This window comes from Anastrepha obliqua, chromosome 3, assembly GCF_027943255.1.
Source record: "Anastrepha obliqua isolate idAnaObli1 chromosome 3, idAnaObli1_1.0, whole genome shotgun sequence".
Lineage (NCBI taxonomy): Eukaryota > Metazoa > Arthropoda > Insecta > Diptera > Tephritidae > Anastrepha > Anastrepha obliqua.
This window is the reverse complement of record NC_072894.1, coordinates 27,957,897-27,984,782: the sequence shown is the minus strand read 5'-3', so window position 1 is coordinate 27,984,782 and position 26,886 is coordinate 27,957,897. Positions and strand designations below refer to the sequence as shown.

General features: G+C 37.7%; 1 protein-coding gene across 1 annotated transcript in view; it reads left to right on the top strand.

Moving 5' to 3' along the window:
• Positions 1-1,995: 1,995 nt before the first annotated feature.
• Positions 1,996-26,886, top strand: part of LOC129240064 (cyclin-dependent kinase 14) — a 288,617-nt gene continuing 263,726 nt past the window's right edge. Inside the window, exon 1 of the mRNA XM_054875532.1 lies at positions 1,996-2,056. Coding sequence (XP_054731507.1) covers positions 2,005-2,056 — 52 coding nt within the window. The 5' untranslated portion in view covers positions 1,996-2,004. The remainder of the gene's footprint in view (positions 2,057-26,886) is intronic.

Sequence of the window (26,886 nt, the reverse complement as noted above, 5' to 3'; positions counted from 1 at the left end):
CGGGCACTGGATGGCTGTTTAAGGAGTAGTCGTTAGTTATAGGCCTTCATTCTTGACTTAAGTGTGCCGTTGGCCTTAGCGGCAGTCACTTAAACCTTATGTTTTGTCCATGAAAAATATTTGCAATTTTTTCGCAGTTAGAAATCTGAATTTTTGTATCTCTTAAGTATACATTTTAGTTCTATCTGAATTGCTGGTTCACCCTAATAGGAGGATAATGTCTACGTTTTTTTACCCACGTTCAGAGATTTATTTACTCAAATGCACTATTATGTCTGCCATTTCTAACAACCACTTTCCATTATTGCAATACTTTTACCACAAAATAGTAACTCAGCTGCTTTCACATTTGAAAATTTCCATTTAGTAGAGCTTTTCACATATTTATTGCCATGGCCTAAGCGTTACATATTACTTTTATTGATATATGTAGCTTATTATTTCTTCATGTTTAAATTCAATTATACAATTTGCTGCATTCACTCGTTTCGGTCGGTCATCTGATGGTCGAGTAAACAGTCGCCAAATAAACAGCCAGCCAATTTTCCAATCTTTTTCAAATTCAATTACCCTAATATGCATTCAGCAGCGAAGTTGTTACTTTTAGCATTTAGTTTTGCTTCTCTTTGCAAAGTGACCCAACGGATTTCATCGGCAGCTCACCATACTCACAAGCTCTTGAAAATGTCTGCTCTGCATGTGCGCTTTGCAGTGATCTTTAACTACTTCGTTTTGTCGCTCACTCACTTACTCACTCACTCACTCACTCACTTTTGTATGTGCGTAGGCGAAAAATTAAGTTACTAAAAGTTTTCATTCATCGTCGTGAATATCTACAGATCTACAAGTCTACAGGTATGTACATATGTCGATATGTATGCTGTCGCCAGTTACAGTTGTAGTGGTTGTTGTTGCAGTTCAAGTTAATGCTGTTTGCGCAATAAGTTTGTCCTCTGTCTGCTCTTACGGAAACTTTTCTAAGACATGTAAGACACCCCCTCCTCCTATGTCCTCCCGATGCGCGTAGGTTTCGTTGCCTCTCTTATTTTTGGCCTTGCTGCTTGCATCACCTCATCTTAGTAAACGCACGCGTGTACTCGTTGCTGCAGCGACCCGCATTCACTAAACCACTTTATAAATCTGTTTTTCAGAAACTTATACTTTTCTTTACCGTTGCCACTTATGATTAGAGTGTTGCATCTGCTTTTGCTCTCGCACATTTCATGCTTTTGCTATCTTCGTTTTAAGATTTTACGGGTTTCGCTGCGTAAAAGGACGCAATAAGATTTCTCTTTTTCTTAGAACTTTCCAGTTTGCCGACTGGTTTTTTATTTCAGATTTCCACTGCTGTTGGTGTAATTCATAGGAATTTGCAGATGGAATGTTTTAATAGCCATGCATGTACCCTTACATTTATCACATTACCCTAGCATCGCTTGGATGTTATCTTTCGTCCCAACTTCAGGCAAAAATTTGCAATGAACTACGATTTGCTAACTTTTCGCTGTCGGAGTAACTTTTAGTGCTGAAAATTGCAAACAGCAGTGATTATTTGTTTGCCACTCTTACTTAGTTAATAATTCATTTTGCCATTCAATTGAAGTTTACTAATTATTTATTTCTACTTTCTTGTTTCTTTTCAGGTAAGTCTAATTTAGAGTTATTTGAACGCAATTAGTGTTAACCGAATTGGTGTGGTAATCTCCAAAACAAGTTTACCAAATACAAACAGGTATTTTAACTGTTAAAAAAGAATCATAAAAGGCTTTAAAGTTTTCTAGTGAAATCAAGCAACTTGAGCTGGAACTTGGAGTCAAGTCAACTATAGTGATTTTAGCTGTATTTCATATTGATAGCTATACAAAATTGTAGAATTGCTTTCAGGCGAAATTTCGCAAAATTTGTATAATTTTCGTTCACTATAATCATCCGAAAAATAAAAGTTCAATGGCCGCTCAATTGAAAATATTGCTGCTGGTTTGCATTTTGAAATAGTCTACCGGCATGGCGCCTGTTTCTATTGCGAAGTCAGGGAGACATTTCCAACCCACTGGTGGTAAGAGATATAGAATTAATGTCCTTTAATGTTTGTCTATTAACTATCTGGTTCAGAAGTTGTAGTTGTATTTGGTGCTATGATGCCTCTGTAGTGCTCACCATTGACCGAAATGGTATTTTCAGTAGCATTTTAAAAGAAAAATAGGTGAATAATACCACCGCCCCAAAATACAAACCACTGCACCAAACATTCTTGTAACTATTCGAGGATGCTTCGGCTTCCCGACGAACACGTGTGGGTTTTCTTATCTCCTGATGCGACAGTTTTGCTAACATAGCCACCGAAATGAAAATACGCCACGTCAGAACATAGGGTTTTGACTTCATTTCACTCTTTCCAAATAGGCAGGATTGGCTAGAGGGGAAAATCTGCACCGAAGCTTGCACCTCTGTCTTCACTGACGGTTCCAAGATGGAATCGGGAATCAGAGCAGGGGTGTTCTCTAAATCAGCCAAATTAACTATCTCCTTTAAAATGCCGAACTCTGCTAGTGTTTTTCAAGCAGAAGTCTTTAAGATCTTGCAGGCATGATTAAGGCTCTGACGACTCCATAGTGGAGAACGAAATTAGTAAACTCCAGTAAGGAGAAAATCAAATCTCTTGGGTGTGCAGGTAACATTTCTCTGATCCGGGTTCCAGGACATAGGAACATAGAGGGATATATAATTCCTGATGAACTTGCCAGGAAGCAGACTAAATTGGCCTCAGAGACCTCCTACCCGGTCATCGACAGCTCCCTGACAGTTGTTAAAGAGGAACTGCACAAATTACTTCTCAGGAAAGCGCAGAAAAGAAGGACCTCAATTTCTTCATGTGCTATTTCGAAAACCCTTTGACCCCAATACGAAATACGAAGGACTCAGAAAGTCCTTTGGACTCCTCGCCATTCAATTTTCAAACTCATAGCTGTGTTTACCGGTCACTGGATGATCGGCACACACGCGGAAAAACTAGGGTTACTATTTAACCCCCATGGGAAAAGCTGTGGGGAACTTTCAGAGAAGGGGACTGTTGTGCATTTTCTCTGTAAATGTCCGGGTTTGGCAGCTAGACGGCTAAGGTTACTGGACGCTCCTTTCTTCTACAGCCTAGGGCAGTGCGCCAACCTACATCTCATCAATCTTCTCTATTATATCAACAGCTCTGGCTGGTTGTAGATATCTGCCTGTTGGAGAACTCATAATGAAGAGTGCCAGACCGGCACTTCAACCATTTCACCTACCTATCTACCTCCCTTTCACTAAAGGCACTGTTTGTAACATTGATTTTGGAAATAGGTTAAGTTAGGTTGTCCATTCGCTATGTGTTTTGAAGTAGTCCACCTCTACGGAATGGTGCCTGCTTCTCTTGTGAATTTAAGCAGACCTTTTCAACCCACTTCTCAGATGTCCTCCAATCCATTAAACGGTAGTGCCCCGAGAACGTGTTTTCCATAACATATGACAATCACAAACGAGATGCTCTACAGTTTCCCTTGAGCCCTGCTCCATACAATTCCTACATTCCTCACTTTCCGAGACTCCCAACTTACAGGCATACGCTACTACTGGGCTTTGTCCCGTCAGCAGGCCCATTACAGTTCTACAATCTCTGCGTGTTACCGATAGTATAAATGGAGTACGGCTGAGACCGTAATGTTTACGCATGATATTAGCACGCCTGCCAGTCGACAAGCTCTCCCATCTTGTCCTGAATGTTCTGATCATGTTTTCCTCTAATTCGTTGTATGATATTCGTATTGACTTTGGTATTTTGTTGACAAAATCCGAGGATATAGAGACCTCGTTTTTTGCTATATCATCTACTATCTCTTTCCCTTCATTATCCCTATGAACTGGAGCCCAATATAAATGCAGCTTACAATTCGTTGCCAACCTTTTTAGTGTCTCCCTGCTCTGCATATCCATCTTTGACGTTATACTAAACGATGTAATTGCTTTAATGACTGCCTGTCTATGTAAAAGTTAGTTTTGGAGTTGGTCCGAGTAGTCCCACAAGCTAGGTCTTGTTGCCTTTCCAACTGCGAATACTTCAGCTTGGATTATACTGCAGTAATCTGGAAGGAAGTCAGGCTGTACTGAAGGCTCTAGAGAACGCGAAGCAAACCTCAAAGATTGTTCAAGAACGTAAGAAGAAGCAGACTTGTACTTATATGGGTTCCACTCCGGTGTTCAAGGAAACGAAATTGCCGATGAATTGGCCAACCGGGGATAAGCGGTTTCCCCACAAGGGCCAGAGCTAATAATCGAAACCAGTTCCGCAGGAATCATGAATTGAATCAGCGATTATATAGGCAATCTACATTAAGAGCGATGGTCCCGTCTAGAACGCTGCAAAATTGGAAAGCGTTTTGTGACAAGTCCGAACAGTAAACTGTCAAACTTTCTACTAAATCTTAGAAGGAAAGACGTTCGGTTGATGTTCGGTATCTTTACAGGACACAACCCATGGGGTCAGCATATGACCATCATTGCAATCATTGAGAACCCGGTATGCCTATCTTGCTTGGAGGAGACGGATAGCACTGAACACTTGCTCTGTGAGGGCCCTGCCTTTGCTAGAGCACAGCTACGACTTTTGGGTTCCGATGTCGTCAGAATGAGTAATATTCGTTCTCTAAAACTGGATTATATTTACAGATTTGCCAAAGAAGCTAGAAAATTCTAACAGGACCAACTATCTCTATCTCTGTCTCTATTCTTTCCTATCTCTTTCTCTGATACTTTTCTCCTTCCCTCTTTGACTATCTTACCTTTTTCAGGAGCTCTAAATACAATGGACTTTTTAGCCTGAGTGTTTAAGGAGCCACCAAATCTTCTGGTGCTCCTTGGCTCAACCTATTCAAATTTCAGTTTCAATCTGGAAGGTGTTTTCGCTCTAGAAACGTGACTGTCCAAATTCCTTCGCAAATTGCTTCAAACGAATGCAGGCTCAGTTAAGCTCATTGAGGTTAATAGCAGCACTGCTGTTGATATTAAATCAGTTTTGAATTATAATAACCAAGTTGCTCTTCAGTATAATCAATAATGATAGCTTAATTAAATTTGATAGTTGCAACGTTGCAAGTTGCTCACTGTGTCACACCTGTATGTAAGTATGTGAATGCACCCACATCAAAAATGATCTGCCTGCATGCACAGGCACAGTTCTGTTCAATTACGTTAGTCTCTGTGGCTCGTTGTGGTTTTTTTGTCTTTGCAGTGTCATTTGCTAGAAAATCCTCGAACCATCAACATCCCTGTCATCGATATAGCTGCACAACTTCGAAAACTTCCAATTTCCAACTTGCATTTTGCGTCATAAACGGCAGAGAGTGTGCAACTAATGGCCAGCACGAATGCGCCACCGTTGCTGCAACTCCTTCTTCCCAATTTTCTCTTTTCAATGTCATTTTTCGCTGCGTAATTTGGATGCCTAATTTTAGTCAAGCTAAGCATAAATGCAGTGCTCCCTTGCTGTAGTAGGAGAGTGCAATTCCTATGGCCAGCGCATATTTCCAATTTAATTTTTTAAAGCTTCAATTGCGCGATGCACGTACCGTTACTGCATCAAACATTAACGAGTACCCCCGCATTTTCTAACACCCTTTTTAGCGTTACAGAAACTCATATTCACTTAAACACCAACACATCGACTAATTCATATGCTCATAGGGACATACTCTGCAAGAATAACCACTTAGGTCGAACGGGTTTGTCTCTGTTTGGCAAAAGGTAAGAATTCTCTCGATAATAGGTACTCTTTTTGCTCTACAAAACTATGTTAATTGGATTTTTGAGTTATTTAATTTATTTATTAATTTGGAGGCTTAGAAATGGAATACTTAGAAGGCAAAAATCAACATTTTCGACACCTGCTTTTCTTTGATTTGCATGGTTGTCAAAAGCTGCCGAAGTAGCCCGCGGCATTAATGACGTGTGTGGATAAGGTATTATAGGAAAGTCTAAAGTACGAAAATGGTTTGAAAAGTTCAAAAATGGCGACTTTGACGTGGATGCCACGTCGCGCAGCGGAAAGCCTTCTGTATTCAATAAAGAACGTCTGAAATCAATTTTGAAGGACAACGGTCGCCAAACAATTGAATTGGCGGAAAAAATGAACTTCGAGCATACAACAATTCCCAAACTCCTTCATGCAATGGGATTTACCCAAAAACTTGGAGTCTGGGGGCCTCACGAGCTCAACGAAAAAACAAAGAAAATCGCCTTCACTTTTCTTCTCAGCATCTCGCTCGCCATCGATCAACATGCGGTCATAAACAGAACTTTTTGTACCGAATCGTCACGGGAGATGAGAAATGGCGCCTATACATGAATATGAAGCAAGGAAAGAAGTAGGTGGCTCAAGGAAATACGCCAACGCATAGAGTCAAGTCGGATCTTCATCCAAAGACGATCATAATGTGTGTTTGGTGTGACTGTGAGGGCATGGTACACTGGGAAAGAAATACTCTGTACACTCGAAATGAATGTCACGGTCAACAAGGAGCTCTATACTGCCCAGCTGCACCACGTAAATGTGACTATTCGACTGAAAAGACCTGATCGAGATGGTCAAACCACACTCCTTCACGACAACGCGAAGCCCCATTTTGCACAAGTCCTCAAAGCCGCACTCTAAGAGCTCGAATGGGAGATCCTTCAGCATCCGCCGTATTCTCTGAAACTTGCACCAAGCGATACCATCTTTTCCGCTCCCTTTCATGCTATATGAAGGGCGTTACCTTCGATAACAAAGAGGTCCTTAAAAACTGGCTTAACACCATTTTTGACACCAGACCAGGCGATTTTTGACGGCGGTATTGGCATAGGCTTAGGAATACGCAATCGAAGAAAATGGGATTTTTAAGCAAGTCTGAACTCCAGCTCACAAGTTTAGTATTACTCGGGAGTAGTGCAAAGCTCACTTGCCTGACTTCACTTTCGTCGGATCTCAAAGCCCTGAATTACAGAATATAAAAGTATAAAGTAAAAAGTATAAACTTGTATGATACGAAGTCACTCAGATTTACTACAAATGATGAACCCGAAAAAAGAAATACGATGAAAATAAAATTTAGGGGATTTGAGCTGTGCCCGGCCTACTCGTGGGTAAATGCGTGAGTGTGTTTTGATAACGGCCTTGCGAAAAACATGGCACACGTATAGCTCCCGATGCCATTTATGTTCGACGAAAATATTATTGCGATCGGATACAAACCGCGCACCGATTTTTATATGTTAACAGAAAATTTTCGTCCGGCCACCTGATGTTTACAAGCCGAAATTGGATTCTCCTTAAATGTGCGCGTGTATATAAAATTCAGTCCGGATCAAATTTAGCACTTCCTTACTTGATTCTCTGTTTGTTTTGCATTGGTGGTCACGCTGGCTTTACGCGGTTTTGGCTTTCTGCTGCATCGCAATGGAATTCTTCATTGCTTCGCTTTACCAGTTGATGGCAGGCGCTACAACAGCTATGCTGCACAAATTTTTTTAATGCACCTTATGTAGGATGTGTGGCAGTTTATACAAGCATACACGTACATGAATATAGAATTCACACGCACACACCGACGTGTGCATACGTAAGTGGATTAGAAATAAAATTTGTTTGTTCGCTTGCTGGAAAGATGGCTTTTGCTGGATTACGTTGCATAACAGGTTTTAGTGAAGTTAAAAAGTTCATATCCATGAAAGGATTTTCTCTGCTGTTTGTCGTTTTGGTAAGCATTAAAAAGTACTGTATGCATTTTTTAAGCAAAATAAACATTATTACGAAATTTTTTTTTACTTCGTCCTATACCTGCAACAGCTATTTGTAGGTACTGTTGATGGTTCAACTTGGTAATGCACAATTTTTTTTCTTTTCTGCATCCTTTTGAGTTTTAAATCGAGTAAATTGCAACTAAAATTAATATTTACTTCACAGAAGCCTTCTAAATGGTGAAAAATGCATTAGCACTTAAAAAGTATGAAAAAGCATGAAATAAAAATTTAATAAAATACCGGTACCGAAAAAATCGCACTGAGAAAAATTGAAGCACCTACAACCGGAGTATCTACAATTGGCTTCTAAAAAATAAATCAAAATATTTGGCTTTTGGTTTTGGTACTTTAAATAACAAGAAAAAATAAACCCAAATATTTGGTATTTTAAATAAAAACTAGTAATAATACTTTTTCATGCACATTTTAGACCTAAATACTGCACCACTGAATCTATAGGGAGTGTTTTTTTAAGAGCTTGAGAACTTAAAATGAATATACAAAACAAAAATGTTTTTGAAGTGCATTTTTTATTACAATCTGATAGAAAATTTCATGGGGTTTGGTTTTTGAATATGATATCCAGCAAGTGTTCGCCGAGTTACATGGTCCATTCGATCAGTCGAGGCTTTGACTACCTTTTCTAATAAATCTGGATAATAATTTCAATTGAGCCCAATCAGCAAAAATGCAACGAAAACGATGGTCTTTTGGCTTAAATTCATGCACGAGCTCTATATTATAGGCACGCAAGACAAGGCCAACAAGTTGAGAACGACAACGAATCGACATTTCAGTGTTTTCATCAACACTTCGCCTGATGAACTTCGCGAACAGAAGCTTTGCTCTGGCGTTAAGGGTGGAAACCGATTTAGGAGGCCAAAATTTAGGTGTTTTTCGAGAATTTTTTGAACAAAGAAGAAGAAGGAATAATCAGAACTTGTTTAAGTGTAGAGGATATTTTATTTATATTTTTAGGTACACTTTTAAATTTTTTTGAAGCTATTTCCGCGGGAGATAGTGGCGTTTGAACGTGCCATGGACGATCGCCATCCGAGTGTCTTGCTGGTTGGAATTCCTGAAGTTGCAATTTTTCTCTGAAATCAATAGCATTGTTTTTTTATTAACAACATATTTCTTAAGAATATGAACCTAATTGTGGTAAAAAATATTGAAAATTGCATGCTTTTGAGGCGCTTGAACACAAAGTAGTTTTTTTATACCATATTTTTTCATCTATTTTGCTTAAAAAACCATATTTTAAATAATAATAAGATCCCAGAACTAGGTTCATATAGATTAGAATTGAATAAAGAAATATCCCGAAAAAATTTTGAACGATTGGTTGATAACTTTTTAAGCTAGAAGACCCACTATCTGAAAAAAAGTAGTTTCGAGTAAAACGTCGTTCTAACTAACGCGCGCTACGGTGCGGAACCGACGGGCAGTCACTTAAGTGCTCATAGAATCGGGAATAATGCGAATTTCGCTTAAAAATTTTTACCACATATTCTTAAGTAGGTTTACTAACGATTCATGAAATAAAAAAAAATCGATTTTTTGATCGATCTAAACCGGGTTTGCCTCCTTAAATGATTCTCAGCTATCACACCATTGTTATCGATATCGATAGTTCTCATGCAGCTAAAAACAAAATTCCCGATGTTACATAGTTCCTGTTCTAGTTACCTTGTTTAAAACGTCTCGTTAATTTTGGTGCTACATACTGCTCTTTCATTGTCCTTAAAAGTAGCAGTGCAAGAGAACTATGAGGGTTGTCTTTATTAAATAAAAAATATTAATGCAAATTGCTCTATTGTTTGTCAGAATATTCGCCTTGCAATTAAGTGTATTTCTGAATCCGCTTGAATAAATTTTCAAAGCTTTTTTGCCAGCCAGAAGTGGATACGAGCTGTCTAAAGGCTTCAAGCGTTGATAAACGTTAACCTCGCATTTTGTTTTTGATGTTCGGTAACAAAAAGAATCATTAGGTACCAAATCTGGACTGTAAGATGTGTGACCCATTAATTCGATATTTTGACTGCTCAAAAGCTCTCTTGTGCGAGTCGATACATGAGAGCTCGCATTGGCTTAGCGATTAGGTTTCATTAATTCTCCGAAAAATCCTGACAAAAAATTGACAGCTCAGTGACAAAGATTGACTCTCGGAATTGATTGTTTTAAGTTACTCAAGTAATACAGTTGCGACATGGCTAGATTAAAAACAAAAACAGGCGCTTTAAGGTGCTTCTTCCGCGAACAACTTTTGTTGGATAAAGCTCATCATGGAACTTTCAATTGCTGTTTGGTTCCCGACTCATATGCATAGATCAAAGATTCACTTGTCACTTGTTACACATGTCATAGACGTGCTTTGAACCAGCGCAGCTGAATTTCTTCAACATTTCTTTGCACCAACCGACACGAGTTCTACACTAAAACTAAAAAAAAAACTTTTGTTTGAGAAAAAAGTAGCTCTAATCATTGTTAGGATGAAAAAGGAAAACTTATTAAGAAATTGCTTTCGCCGGGGAGAACTTTCAAGTGTATCCAGAATTTTCCTGGCTATTCACCAAAAATGATGGCTAACGCTAAGAAAGAAATGCCAACGAGCGAAACAAAAGCTTTGCCAGCTCTTTCCTCCCAAAAAAAGGTTGGGATGAGCTAAATCTTAATGTGGACTCAACAGCAATCAGAAAATAGCTAATGGGAGCTAAACGTTACAGAAGAAGTCCGAAAAAGATACCACTACTGAAATCATGACATGTACGGGCCAGAATAAAATTTGCTGAAAAACACTTGCAGCGATCCAATCAGTGAAATTTGTTTTTGCAAAACTTTTTTATTAAATAATAAAAAAAAACATTTTGAGTGATGTAAATTTTTACTTTGACCTTCCTCCATTGCTTGTCTGGTTGCATACTCTTACTGCGCCTGCCTAGAACACAAATGTCAAATACGATGGGCGCGCGCCGTCATTTACAAAAATGATAAATCTTCCGATAGGGTGATTATTTTGCGCCACTTATGGTTCGATTAAACCAATATTATTTGTTTAGTTCTAAAAGACGCATACAATTTATACGACGACCAAATAATGCTTATTTTATTTTATTAACTCCAAATATGTCACCAGGTCAGTAAAGGACGAATATGTCAAAATCATTGCTTGGAGCTGGTGCTTTTCCTATACAGTATTGCCTTACAGTGCATTCCACATGTGAAGTGGAAAATGCGTCTCAAATAAGTAAGACACCGGCGAAAAGGATACCAGCAATTGGTTCCTTTTAAACAGATTTGATGTTATGAACTGGTCGTCTCAATCACTTGACCTCAATCCCATTGAAAATCTGTGGACAAACATCAGAGACGATTAAAGCAATGAGAATCTCACAAACATCTAAGAGCTCTGGAAAACAGAGAGAAAGGCGTGGGCAGAGAAGTGTACCTTCTAGGCAATGCTTGGCAAATAATAAAAAGTATTAATAAATATAATAATAATAGCTATGCGACCGAATGATCAGTTTTTCCTACAGAATTTAGTGCGGTGAACTGTGGCAGTCTGGCACACAAACTGCACCTGAGTTGGTTAGACGAGCATTTAGAGCCATAAGTAAATTTAGTAATATTGTGGATTTATATATTGATATATAAAGGGTGGTTAAGCTTCAAGGGCCGGTGTTGCTTTTGAATAAAATACAATTTTTTTAGGAAATTATTATCATTTTTCTTTATTATGATAATATTGGTATGGTTCAACTACGTATGAAATAAAATAACGGCCAAATGGCCGCGATGTTCCAAATTTTCGATGACGCTGAGGCATAATTGAGGTTCTAAGCCGTTAATGTGCCGAATTATCTCATCCTTTAGCTCTTTCAAATTACCGCAAAGAAAGAAGTCCAACGGTGTCGTTCACGCTTAGGTGTGGTTCACATTCAAAATCGGCCCTTGAAATTTAACCACCCTTTATATATCAAAGTATCAAAGTACTGAATGAACTCTATCTCTTCCTCATCTCTACGGCATTAAAAACCCCGACTTATAGCTTATCCCAGGCAGTCTAACGTCACGTTAGTACTCCTAGAAGAAGCTCCATTCTACAAAAATTCACCACAGGACGATAAACAGTTGAAAACTTTGCGTGGTGATAGAGCCAGCACCACTATAGTCCCTAAGAAAATAGGTCTCGGCTGGTGCTAAACTGGCTCGCTTTACTGATGGTAGTTTTTAAATTAAACTAAGTTTTTTTAGTGGCCAGGCGCTTACTGAAGCCCTTGCAGGATTTTGTTTGTTTATAATATATGTATGAGTACAAACTGGTTTAAATAAATTTACCAAGAACTATAATGCCGACACTCTCTCTCTTTCTCACCCTCTCACCCTCTCTCTTACATCGACGCCAATAGCGGCAGCGACTAAAAATTTAAATATTTACTATATTAAATTTTTTCTCACTGCAATTCTATGTATTTCACTCCATTTAATATAAAATTATGAATGCTCTCAGCTGTAAAAAATATGTATGTAAGTAAAAATAAAAAATAAAAAAATTGGAAAGTGTAGCAGCATAATGTGCTTAGAAAATCGTTTAAATTTTACGCTCCACACTGAAGTAGAACCATAAATGCAACTTATTTTAACTGCAACATTAACACCTCCATATCGTTTGAGGAAGCTTCTCACACAAGCACATATGCATTTTGCGCTAGCAAAGACTTCAGTACCCAAAGGGCAAAGTATGCAGACCTCTCGCCCTCTCTCTGCGTGTATGCCAGAGGCATCGCACGTTGTGCACTGTTTGCACCTTTTGCGCCGCCGCTATGTGTGAATATGTGTTCGAAACCTTTCAACGCTCTTTGGTGTGCGCATCACATGTTCCGGCGACCATTTAATGACCACCCCGCAGTCAAGCTGGCGCCGCACAGACTGGTATTTGTGAGGAAAAGCTGGTAAAAAATATTTGTATTTTTTGTATTAAGGGTTCCGATGGAATAAACATCCAGTGGGATGGGAAGAGTTTGTTTTAGGCGGCAAACACCTAAAAAAGGGGTATGGCAATTTCTGTACTAAAGTTAACCAAATGCAGATTTTATTGTGGATTTCGGCAGGATATCCCTACGTTAAGCGTATCTCTTTCGCAACTGTTTCTAAATCGAAAAATCCTCTAAAAATGAGGCTGACAACTCTTGATTTAGTTGATAGTTAGAAAGAAAGCATTAATCAATGGTTTGCAAATGAAAATTCAATGGAGACTCTATCTCGCTAACAGCACTTATTCTTCTTCAATCTGCTTAGACACAGCCGGTTTTAAAAATTCGAAAGCTTTCTTAGCTTTCCTCGCTTCTCTTCACTCAGTCCCACAAAATTTTCATTCAAAGTTTTTCGTTAATACTTTGTTCTTCGCTGCTGTAGCTCCCTCCGATAATTGGCCAATCGGTTAAAGGGTACCCGATGCAACACTCATAACATGGATTAATAACTTATGGGTTGGTGGCGGCATAGGTTGCCAGGCATACAGTTGTACGCAATGGCAGTTCCCAGCGTTCGTGCCTTAAATATTGATTTTTGACCTAATTTTCGGCTTAAATATCACTCTGTGTGTCGTTTACAAATGTCGGTATTCACCCGCATGCACCGGTTTGCAAATTTTCTTACCTCGCTTCCATGTTCGTGGTGTTGAGTGGCGTCAGCAAATTTTTTCTCTACGCTATATAGTCTAGCGTGCCTGTGTTGACATTCTCTTATACCCTTTTATTTAACTACATTCATATGTATAGAGGCGCTTGTAAGGTGAAACCGAAAAAACTAAAAGAATTTATATTTTATGCTGTCGCTGCAGTTGCTGAGCAATATGCCAAAGCGTCATAGTTGAAGTACAAAGCAAAGAAATATGGCTGGCAGCACTAGTAGTAGTAATAGTAGTAGTAGTAGGTAGTAGAGGTAGTAGTGGTGGCTTAGTGCAATACCTGTCAAATGCGATGCGGCAGGTGTTGAAATCCTGATACTACAATTCCACGGAACAATTTTAAGTATTGGGCGTTCTTGAAGAGATTTATAACTAAAAATGATAATAAAGAGAAATATTTTTGGAAGGAGCTTTTGTTTTATAATAATCTGGCAGATAATTTCATGACATCTTTTTTTTTTTTAATATAATGTCCGTCATATGTTCCCCGCGGCTACGAGTTACCTGGCCCACTCGGTCAGTCCTATTTTTCACTACTTTTTTCAATAAATTTGGTCAGTGGTGGCTTGAATATTGCAATTAATCGATTGTTAAGCGCGCTGCATGGCAAATTGAATCGTCTTGTTGGAACCAAATGCAATCGATGTTCAGGTGATTAATTTTTAGAAATAAAAATTCAGTCAGTATAGGTCGGCAGCGCTAGCCCTTCACCGTCACAAGAACTTCTTCCTAATTTCGAGAGAAATAAGGACCGATGATTTTTTTATTTTCATATTTATTTTTACTTGTTTCAAAGTAAATTTGCATAATTTGCAAGCTTTGTTCCGGCGTTAAGCGATTCATGAAGACTTGCCAAACCTTACTGAACAGAAATGTCAACCCAGTTTACCATTCTCAGCTGTCAAACCATAGTTATCTATATCGATAGTTCTAATGCAGCTGAAAAAACACCCGTTACTTAGAATACAGAAGCTGCTTCATTGTAATTTAATATTAAAATAATAAATATTAAAAAATTTTATAAGCTTTAGACTTCAAAAATGCAGCCTCAGATTTATATCGTCGAAGCTGGGCATGAAAAACATTGAAAATGGTCCAGCAGGTGCTTTAAGGATCTAATAATATTAAGCAATGATTGGATTGATGGTGAAACGCGGTCGATTGGTAGATTGAAAAGAAAGATTGATAGTGAAAAATAGGCTCTTTGATAGCTCTTTAAAGCTCTCGCTTCATTTGAAATGGTGTTTTTTATGTGTTTCTTTAAAAGCGAGTAAAACGAAATCGAAAAAAATTGTTTTATTTTGGTTTTCAGTATTCTATTTCTTGATCTATTGTTAAAAAAGAAATATTTTTTTTGCCATACGAGGTTTCTTCAAGAAGTTGTCAGCCTTCAAAATATGGTCTTTCAAAAAAAGGTATGTCCTTGGCGACACGCATTCCGGGACTCACATGGGGTCTGAAATCAAAACGACAATACTCGTTTAGTATGAATGCCGTTATCGTGTGAGCTACTATCTTAAAAAAAAAATAAATGTTGACAAAATGGCGGACGTTCAAAGATGAAAAACCGTTTTTTCACCGCTTTTTTTGATTTTAAAGGTTCGGAGAAAAAACTAAAAAAATAGTTTTCGAATGATCGTAGTTCACACGATAACGACATCAATTCTACGTCATTTAAATTTTATTTCATCAAAATCGGTTCAGTAGAACCGGCTATATCTGTGTCCATTGTCAATGTGAAGACCAATTTTTGAAGGCTGCCAACTTTTTGAACGAACCTCATACGGGCGAAAAAAAATGTTTAATTTTTAACAATAGGTACATGAAAAAATAAAATACTGAAAACAAAATTAAAATATGTGTTTTTGTAAAAAAAGAAACACCCAAACGTGTCCTAACCACTAGTAATACGCATCTCTACGATTATTCTCATATACACCCTATTGCAAAATTATGAACATAACATTATTTTTTCTAAAAATATACTTAATATTACAGACAAAAGCCATGTAGAGCAATGCTTTGTAAAAAAAATGTTCACAAAATTTCATCAAAACTTTCCAATTTTTACCAGAATTTTTCTGGGTACGCAATTTTATAGCCCATCGAGGGCTACAGAGTACCACTGATTTTTGAGGATTGTTGTTTACTGACGGTGCTAGGCTTGCTGCTCCTTATATATAAAAAAAAACTTTGAGCTTTGTACTTCGTATGAATGAAAAGTCATGTCACCTCAGCGAAGAAAAATTAACAATATTTTGAGGTTTATGTCTAAAGTGTTACAAAAGTATAAATTCAATAATATTCTACAAATTCTGATTACAAAGTTGAAAGTTTTAATGAAATTTGTGAACAACTTTGCACCTGGAAAGTCCTTCGCATTTGTATATTGATTTTTAACTGTGATCCATTATGCCACACTCCAGGTGTACCCAGGGTGGCGCCAGAAATATTGCTTATCACCAGGTAGGTAGGTAGGTAGGTAAGATGGCAAGAGTACCCCAGGCACACTTCAAGTAGCACTTACGTGCCATTTTGATACCTACCTGTGAAAAGAAAAATTTTGGGAAGAGAAAACCGTCTACAGCCATGCAGTGCTGTTCATGTAGTGTAGGAGAGAAAAGAGATCTGGGCTGGGGAATTTCGTCAAGTCATCCCCAAATTACACGCTAAGGAATCTTCAGCGCCTAGCCGGCACAGCCGAACATTTTTGCAGAGAAAGAACAGAAAGAACCGACTTTTTCTCTGCAGGATCCTCACAGCTTCTTCAATGGGGGTTGTACGGAATTCTAAGCTTCTCCGCATGAGTGCCGATCACCCAGTGACCAGAAAATATCACCAGACTAAAAGCGATTAAATTTGGATTAATCTGACCACCTTATACGTTTACAAGTATTTGTTTTCTAAGGAACTTCAAACGTACTTGAAATTTGTTTGATAACAATGCGATTTGTTGTTTCTTAACTTCGAGAGAACGACAAGAGTTTGAAGGGCTAGGCAAGTTATCATGCGACTTGCATCTGCATCTTTTAAGAGCTTTTAGCGACCTTCGCTGGTAACAACAGCCGCTTTCTTTAGACCTTTATGATCACGGACTGGCTTATTTTGAGCTACTTGTCTATTACTCGCATTGAGGAGCCATTTTCTGTCAGGGATACGACAGTTAGCGAGGAAAGTCAATTAAAAGCAATCTCAAACTATCTCAAAGCAATATCTGTTTATCTAGAAAAATAGTCCAATAGGGTGGAACTAAATTGAGCTAGGTTTGAACCAAATTTTTTTTCCCGCGAGCCATTTCTTCATGATAGAGAACAAGAAACAGTTGCAGGGAGCCAGATCAGGTGAATACGGGGGGTGCGGCAGCAATCCATAACAGAATTCATGCAGTTTGGTGGCCCACAACTCCGGATGGATGTGCTGGTGCGTTATCGCGGAGAAACAGCACCTTCTTTTTCGCCAAATGCGGCCGCGTCTCATTGAATTTTTTGTGAAAGTGCATCCAACTTTGCTTTTATCTTCTCGCATTTTTTCCCATCCAAAAACATGAAGCGAATTACCAAACTCTGATGCTCTTTTTCCATCTTAGCGAAAATCTCGAAACACGTTTTCTTCGTCAGTCTAAAATTTGTTTGCATTGCACTTCTATGCATCTTATAAGGTAAAGTCCCAAAATACTTATAATTCCAACATTATGTAACAGAACTGGGAGGTTGATTAAGACAAGATTATTTTGCATAGGCTTTAAATGCACCAGCTATCCTAAGGGAAACTTCGGAGGGAAAAAAACTGCTAGATGAGGGGCTGTTTGAAATTGAAATTTGAAAAGGTCGAGCCAAGGAGTACCAGGAGATTTGGTGGCTAGTAAAACACTCAGGCTAAAAAGCCCATTGTATTTAGAGCTCTGGAAAGAGAGTTGATAGTCAAGAAGAGAAGGAGAAAAGTAACAGAGAAAGAGATAGGAAAGAATAGAGACAGAGATAGAGATAGTTAGACCTGTGTGAATTTTCCAGGTTCTTTGGCAAATCGGTAAATATCCTCCAGTTCGTTCTCTAAGAATATTAGTCATTCTCACGACATCAGAATCTAAAACTCGTAGCTGTGCTCTAGCAAAGGCAGGACACTCACAGAGAAAGTGCTCACTGATATCCGCCTCCTCCAAGCACGACAGGCACATTGGGTCCTCAATGAATCCAATGGTGGTGATATACTAACCCCATGGGTTGTGTCCTGTAAAGATACCGACCATCAGCCGAACGCCTTTCCTTCAAAATTTTACTAGAAAATTTAGTAGAAATTTACCCACTGACTTTGATTTTATTACTAATAAAATATTTTATATAATACTTAAAGTAGAAAAGTATATTTAAAACTCATTTATTTATGATTTTCTATATAGTAGGTGAGAGCTTCACAACCAATATTGAGTTAATTTTTTCGAGTTGTTGTTGTTGAAGTTATTGTAAAAATGAATATAAAAATATCGGGACTAGTAACGCACCCTGGGATTATATTAACGACGTCCCGAACACTCCGGGATCGTAAAGTTCGCAAAATGTACATCCGTAAATGAAAATACATTTGGCAGCTTTTACACCCTTGACGAGGTGGCGTCAATACATGTTTGCATCGTTTTGTTTTTGCGTTGTAGTCCCTTTTGTTAACCTTTGGTAATGGAAGAAAACTAAAAGCCTGGCACATAGAAATATGCGAGCTGCTGTACTACAGAGCATATTTTTCTTTGCTATCTAACCTTTTGGCTTAATCGTGTATGTAAAATAATATTGTTAGGCATGAGTAGTTTTTCGTATTGTTGTTGTTTTCTAGATTATATTTCTACTTGTGTTTGAACTTGCTTTTTTGCTCTTTTTTCTATGATTTTCTATATTTTGCTGTGATTTTCTGAAAGTTCCTTTTGTGAATATTTTCTCTCGTGCGGCGCTGTATGCTGCAATTCTATTGTTTTCTTCTCGATACTTTTGCGAGGGGCCCGAAGAAGTAGTGCCTTCGAATGACTGCTTGTGCCGATGTTTGTATAAGTGAATGCAAGCATGAACTTTGCAGCTAGAAAAGTATGAACCAACAAAATTTCACACACTACCATATTACACATAAATAACAGCAAGTCAACTCGTTGGGAACTGTGAAATTTTCGCCACAATTTCGCACATTTAAAGAGCTTATACTCATGCCTATGCTTGTGCAGAGCTGCGTATGTTTTCAAGCAAGGGTTATTTGCCTTTATGGCATACAGTTTAACACCCTTTTAAGTTAAAGTTTATCGGCCTACACGCACACACATACGTCATACATATGTGGCACACCCTTGCAGGAAAATCCACTAGCATAGAACTGGTGGACTTATCGTGAATTTCGAACTGGGCTACTTCGCGTTCTTTCACCTTCTCATTTAAAAAGCTGATCAATTTGCAAGGCGTTGCATTTGAGAATGACAATATTCGAATTCGTAATAAGTTAGTCGGAATACCTAATCACTGTTACTATTGGACATTTTTTTTCTGTTTTAGGGAAAATGATATTGAATTTCGACAGTTGATGGACTGCTGTTTAAACTTTTTTTTAATTTTTACTTTAATTTTAACCCAAAATTTGTGATCAGTTAGTCCTAAAACCTAATCAGTGTTACTTTTGGGATTTTTTTATTTTTTCTGTTTTTAGGGAAAATGATATTGGTATTGAATCTCGACTGTTGATCGACTGCTGTTTAATTTTTTTTTTTTTTTTAATATAAATTTTCATTTTGACCTGAAAGTCGTAATAAGTTACCAAGAAAAACTTATCATTGTTACTTTGTCGAGCTTTCTTATCATTTTTGTCATCACTTAATTTGTCAGCTGCTAACTGCTAATAGTGCAATTTAATAGTGGAGAATGGGGAGTTGTGAGACGGGTTTTGTTTTTGGACCTGTATTACTCAAAATCTTAATATTCTGCATATGTCAACGATGGAATCTTTAGTGAATGAATACTGGAAGCTATTGGTATGGCCTATTTAACAAAATTACAATTTACCTTAAAATTAAAATTGTATATAATAATATAAAATATAATACAAAATACAAAAATGTGGGGAGTTGTGAGACACCATGGTTTAAATCAATAAAAATGACTTATTTTAGTTGTTAGTTCTTTATTAAGATGAAAAATGAAAAAGAAAAGACAATTGTTATTAAAAAGTATATAAAAAATGCAATGCCATTAATCTGATGATTCGCAGTGAGAACATGTATAATAACCAGCTCGTAAATTGGCACACTTTAGGTGCACAGCTCGAGCGCATACATTGCAATGAATGGAGTTGTTTCTGCTTAACTTTTTCGGCATTGCACCTTTGCCGATGATGCAAAAATCTTCTTCTTCTTCAAATTCTGATGAACTTGAAATTATTGCTGCTGAAAGATGCGTTAAAACGTCGAAAAAACGGTGTCTCACAACTCCCCACATTTGTTGTCTTACAACTCCCCAAATCGTTTTTTTTTTAATGGCCGTGTAGTCATAAACACATCGAACGTTCATGCCCAAGTGAATGTGTAAATTCAAAGCTAATAGGACAATTAATAATTTGTATATATTAACATTTGTAATTTGCTTCAACAACTGATCGAATGTATCGCAAAACAAATGATGAAAAAAACTTACCGAGAAATTCCAAAACACAGTAACTGGAGAGACGCGTCGAATGCGTGTAAATATGACCAATGCTAGCTGAAAAGTGAGATTGCATCGAGAACACTTGTTGACACTTAAAATCGAATGTAAACAAATGAATAATGCCGAAAGGTAACAATGTCTCACAACTCCCTGTGTCTCACAACTCCCCATTTTCCCTACTAAATATGTTTTAGAAACTCCTAAAGCCCAAGAATTGTCACGTTTGGAAAGTTTCTTTTCATTTTTAAGAGAAGGTAACAGTTAATTTTACAGCTATCAACCGACAATGTTGTAGTTAGGCGATTTATCGCTTAAATCGTGTATTATAAATAAATAAAAAATTCCTAAATTTATATTTAAATATCACTCTGAGTACGCAACAATGTAAATAAGATTTCAATCAGTTTACATTATCTGTTCAACATCTAAATTGAACATATCTTCAATCTATGAAAAATACTATGGATCTGCTAACTTAAGTAGTGTCGCTTAAATGGCATAGCAAGCGGACGAAATTCACGAGCATATGTAGGCTAGCGCGTTGCTAGAATGATTAACATTGCCGGGCAATGCTTCGATTCAGACACAATAATGCTAAAAAGAGTCTCAGGTGATAATAACTAAATAGAACAAGACAAGCATCGGAAAGAATTTTTGTTCCATTAGCGCACTTACAATTTGTTCTCAGATGGATAAAAAATGATTAATGGAATGGGAACCGCGATATTGTCATTGAAATTAGATCTTCAACAGCCGTATGAACTTCCAGATTACTGTAGCATTTCTCAAGCCGAGATTTATGCTGCAACGCAGTCAAATCTGATGTCCTTAACTGACCGCCAGCTAGCCATTAGGGCAGTACAAACTGCGAGAACCAATTTCACTCTGTGTGCCACAGTGCTGAACCGGACTCTACATTGACGTACGATCTACTTCTTCTCTTGGTTTCGAAGACGTCTTTAAAATCAGCAATGAGGTGGTGTGGAGCATATGTGCTATAACCAAAGGAGGTGCATAGCTTGAGGCGAAGGTAATATTAAGAGTATCCTGGATGACCTGCTGGACTATTCTAATGATAGGTTCTCTTTATAACTAGATCATCTTCTTTTTCGAGCTTAACTCTGAATCCGTAATTAAAAAGCTAGATTACCCATACAAAATTTCTCCCGATGTCTAAGATTATAAAATAATTTTAGATTATAAAGATACCTTTTTCTGTACAACCGTGTGTTTTCTGCGTTACCGAAAATTATAATTACGTCAATGTAAGAACTAAATTCAAGATGGACGCCTTCAAAGCAAAAATGTTTGTAAAAAAAATTCTAATAAAATTTTTGTTAGAGGTTATTAATTATGCATTCATATTACAGAAAAACAGTGTGTCCAAAGACGATTTGACCCTTTGGTGCTTATTATAAAATGTAATATCGAATTTCAGCGAATTACGGAATTAAATTAAGTATTGCTTCTCTTTGCCTTTTCTTCATTTCGTTAATAGTAATTTAACAAACCAAAAATACCAAAATATTCCGCTAAACCAATTTCTATGAAGAAAAACCTGTCAAAAAAGTCTCAACAGCTGAGTGATCATTTTGCCTTATGTGAACGGGTAAATTAACTTGCAAAGTCGCTGCCCTATGTTCTCGATAGCCTCACGAATTCCATCTTTGAGGTCTTGAATCGACCCTGGGCGGTTGGCGTAGACCTTCTCTTTCACGTGGCCCCAAAGAAAACAATCACAAGGTCTTAAATCACAAGATCTCGGTGGACAATTGTGATCACCTCTTCGAGAGATAACATGGTCCGGAAACGTTTCCCGTAAAAGATCAATGGTTTCGTTGCTTGTGTGGCACGTAGCGCCGTCTTGTTAAAAATAAACGTTGTCCAGATCAATACCATCCAATTCCGGCCATGAAAAATCGTTAATCATCTCTCGAATCTCGCGGAATCCATTCATTCATAAGACCTGTTATTGGAAAACCTTTTAGTACGCTTTCGTGCGACTTTATATTCATTTTTTGTTTGTTTTTTAGTAGGCTGATATTTGCTAATAAAAAAAATTTTGCACACTTTTCAATTTCTCATCAATTTCTCTGATCATTTTTACGTCTCCCATACCTTCATACAAGGCCATGTCGTACAAAAATTAGCTAAATATACACAAGAACAGTTAAAAACTCAAAATTCACTGCAAATTAGATCGGGGATCGGTCAGAAATCAATATAAACGACTTTCACACAGCTTTAAAAAAAAAAAACGTCATGGGCTCCGGTGATTATTTTTGTTATACGCGCTTGGCTTTCGATGTGTTAAAAATTCGCATAGAAACGTTTTTAACTGATGGAGGCCCAGAATGACAACTGTGTCAATTGGACTACTTATGGATCGTGAATTGCAATATGTCCAAAAGCATACAAACTAAGAGTGACTATTGTCTGAATCCATTTTGGGGGGTGTTGTAAAGAAAATTTGCCTCACTACATACATACTCCAATAGCATCTTCAACCAAAGACCGAAAGCGAAAACCTACCTGATAAGTAAGCGCCTGGAAAGCAGTAATATTGCAGAGAAAATCAACTTTTACTTGTGCCATGCAAGCTTTTCGCCAAACTTGGGCATTATTTAAAAAAAGTTTGTGTTTTTTTGGGTAATGAGCGGCACCCAAGTTAAATAGTTGTGATGCATGCATTTTTACGTAAGCCACAGGTCGTATAAAATAAAGCGAATTTACTTTAAGGGGACAGATACCTGTAAATTTTGAAAAAAAAAAAAAATTAGGAATATGTCAAAAATTTTTAGAGCGTAAATGTATGTATTTCTTATATTGTAGATCGTCAAGCGCGGTTTTCGCAAAACTATATTTTTTGAATTGGCGTACACGATAACTCGAAAAGTTATAGACCGATCTCCCTGAAATTTTGGACACATATTTTTTATGATATTACTTTCTTTGTGCTTCAAGTGTTGCAAAATTTTTCGAAAAAATAATTTTTTCGAAGCAAAAATAGTAGGGAAATTCGCCCCAAAATTCTTTTTTTCAAGCATTTTATTCCAAAAAAATTTTGGGTTCTTAGTATTTAGGTCACTGACGCCGATACTACAATGCGCGCTGATTGAGAAGCCCCGCTGCGACCGTCCTAGAAGAATTGAGTATACATCTGCCATTTTAAATTATTAAAATAAAAAAAAAATTATTTTATTTTAATGTATAAATAAACTGTATGCCAATTTTGAAAAAAATTTATTGACTTCTTCATTTTCCCTAATTTTAATGAAAATCATGGAAAATATGGCCGTTTACAGGTATCTGTCTCCTTAAAGCAAATATCTGTGTTGTTATATGCATGTGAAATTGAGTGTGTGTGCGTGTTAACCTTAACTCCTCACTGCCAGCCAAAAACACTTAAGTTCTGCCGACACTCTAGCGCGCAAGCCGCAAAACAAATATGAAAAAAAAAAACAAAAACACAATTTAATTAAATTTTTGAATTGTGTAACACTCAACAACTTCATAAAATCTAACGCCTGAAGTGTAGTGCGAAGCTGTGTGCGCTTGAATTTTATTTTAATTAATTCTACCATTGCGAATGCTGCTGCTTGTGGGTTTAGTAAAAATTTTGCTAAAACTCGCATACTTTGCAGCCTTTCAAGTGGTTTAACTAGAGTACGATTCGGTCATTAATTTGTTGGCTTACACTCATTTTGCGACTCCCTTCATGCATGTATTGTTGTTGGCGATGTTTTTGGTACTAAGCAGCAGGCTGCACTTGAAATGTTGTCATCATTGTTGCAAGTTGTCATAGGTTTTTCCAAATAAATCACGTACGCACACCGTTGTCATGAATTCGATGAGTATTGTTGCATACTTTCGGGCGTATAAAAGTCACATACACATACATTTAATTTCGAGTTGATGTGTTGATAGCCGCACGTACATGTCATGCCGTGTAGAAAATATTGAATTGTGCACTTAATCGCTCACACACACACGCACACGCACTTACTACAAGCAGTTGTGTATATGAAAATGTTGCTAGTCTACTTCTTGTTTATTATATTATTATGTGCTTGTTTTTATTGTCTTCCCATACATTTGTCGTTGCGCTCATCGCAAGACCAGCTCGTTGTCGTCGCCGCCACTTGGTTTTTCGGCATTCGTAGCTAAGTATTCCATTTCACTTGCCATTAAGCTTTTAAGTCATTATCACATTAAAAGTTGCTGGCTTTGCTAGAAATTGAAGTGAAGCAGTCTGCCAACGCACAAGGCCTTAACCTCGCTTCAACTCCACTCCTCTGGCCTAATCCGCCACCCAACGCACTTGAAGTGCACTCAACTACAACTTGGATAACACTTGAAATTTTCATTTGCTACTCCCATTTCGCCTCAGTTGTTTTCGAGTATAGTTCATGTTCCTTCCGTTCTATTCCATTATATATTATATTGTTGCTCTTTCCATTTGCCCATTTGCCCATTTTCGCAATTTGAAATTCAATTTCTGCTGTACGTTTGAAAGTTTCAAAAATTATGCAATAATAATTTCAATTAAATTGTCAAAGTACTCAAAAGCACAATATTATATAAGTTCAAAGGCGCATTACTGTGCATGGGGCATTCACGTACACGTATACATGTACAGGGTCTTTGAAGCTTGAGTTTCTTATTTAGCATAGTTTCGCTTGGACAGCGGTTACATTTCGATGGCGTCTCGACGGACGGAATTCGTTTGACAGAACAGTAAGAAAATAATCAAGATACAAAAAAAAAGAAGAAAAACAATCATGGATTTATGAAAATTCACGTTTCGCATTCACAAAATTGTGTGTTTTCTGCCGAGAGCAGGTAGTAAACATTTTGTTTCGAGAATTTTATTTAACTTTCCCGCTAAGGACCGATTTTTCAGTGCAATTTTAACTGTGATACATTTTTTAATTAATTTTTTTAGTTTAAGTTTGCAAACTTGGACGTTTAAACTTACATAGCTCAACTGGAAAACATAGCACTGAAAATCTGCCCTAAGAGACATATCTAAAATACATTCCTTCCTGTTCGGCTGATTATATCTATGTAGGATTCCGAGTTAAAGAATTTGTTCTTAGTTTAATTTAAACAATTTCTTTATTACTTCGACTTAGACAATTTGTTCCTGTGCGTTCCTCGCTTGATGACGGTTTAGTTCACAATGTTCTATCTGTCCCGTCGTTCGTATCGTCAACGTCTTCGTTGGGTATGTTCGCGGTATGGTAATCTCGGTCTTTTTGTTGCGTTACATTGTTGTCCGTATTAGTCCGGTCATACACTGTGCGCTCTGTCTCCTATTATGTCTGTTCGTCGTGTCCGTCATTTCCTACATCTATTAAATGCAAATATCGCTGGTATGAGGACAAGGTGACTGCTGCAATTGGCGAGGAATAATCCTGCTCAAAGCCAGCTCCAAAATTCTAGCCACGATCGTACAAAGCAAACCCCTCCAAAGTTCCTTAAGGGACGAACAAGCTGGATTTCGCCCTCACCGAAGCAGTCTTGACCAAGCCAACATTATTCGCATCCTAGTATGTAGAAGAATCATTAGAGTGGCGCTACTCAATTTAAATGCTGTTCGTCGAATTTAAGAAGGCATTCGACAAAATCAAATGAAACTCAATATCGGTGTTGAGTAGAAAGTGAGTTTCCGCTAAGATAATTCACCTTATCAGAGCCCTTTTCGAGAACTTTGAACTGGCTGTGCTTTACAAGGGCAACATCAGCGACTAATTCAACACTAACGAAGGCATAATGCAAGGTTGTCCCTTGTTGCCCCTTCTCTTCGGCTTCGTCCTAAACGCCATAGTCCAATTGACCCTGCACAAAAGAGGCGGCGCATGGGGTTTCACCAGACATCTCGCGGAACTGGACTTCGCCGATGACATCAGCCTCCTCTCTCACAAACTCACTGAAATGGAAGTGAAGGCGGACAAACTAATCACGCTGGCACGCACTGTCGTACTGGAGGTCAACATCGTCAATACGAAGGCTAAGAGAGTCAACCACAATAATGAAAGATATATAATGGTTGACGGGTGCCCGGCGGAATTTGTCGAAAGCTTCTGCTACTTCGGCTGTATCATCACAACAGACGGCGGAGTAGATGAAGATGTCAACTGCAGGCTAAACATTGAAATACAGCTAATGCGTGATGGCAGTATTGTTGTACGATAGTGAAACATGGCCGGTATCTAGCATCATCACACAGAGGCTACAATCTTTCGTCAATAAATGTGCACGATGGTAGAGTCTTGTCGAGGTCCTTTGCTCCCGAGCGGAGTGAACAAGAAAAACAAAAAAACACTGAACAGCATAGTAAAGAAATAGCCTTTTTGCTTCGAAAAACATCAGTTATATTAATTTTGAAGTATCGAAAAGTCATTTGAAACTATACGAGCAAAAATATATTCAGTCTCTTCACTGTTGTCATTGAAAATATTAAGTTTGTTAAGAGTTTATTTTGTTTCATTGCTGTGCTAAAGTGTGGTAAAAAACGAAGAATTCTTTTCTCCGAAAAAAGAGAAGAAAGGAATATTAGTACCCCTTCTATCCATTTCATGGCATCGCTGTATAAGTCATGAACATGATCTTCTTATTTTGCATTTCAAGCGCCCTGTGCTTAGTGGGCATACAATTTAATGCATTGTAACACTCTGTGGCAGCGAACACTCTTTGTTCGCTAGTGCAGTTTTGTGTTGA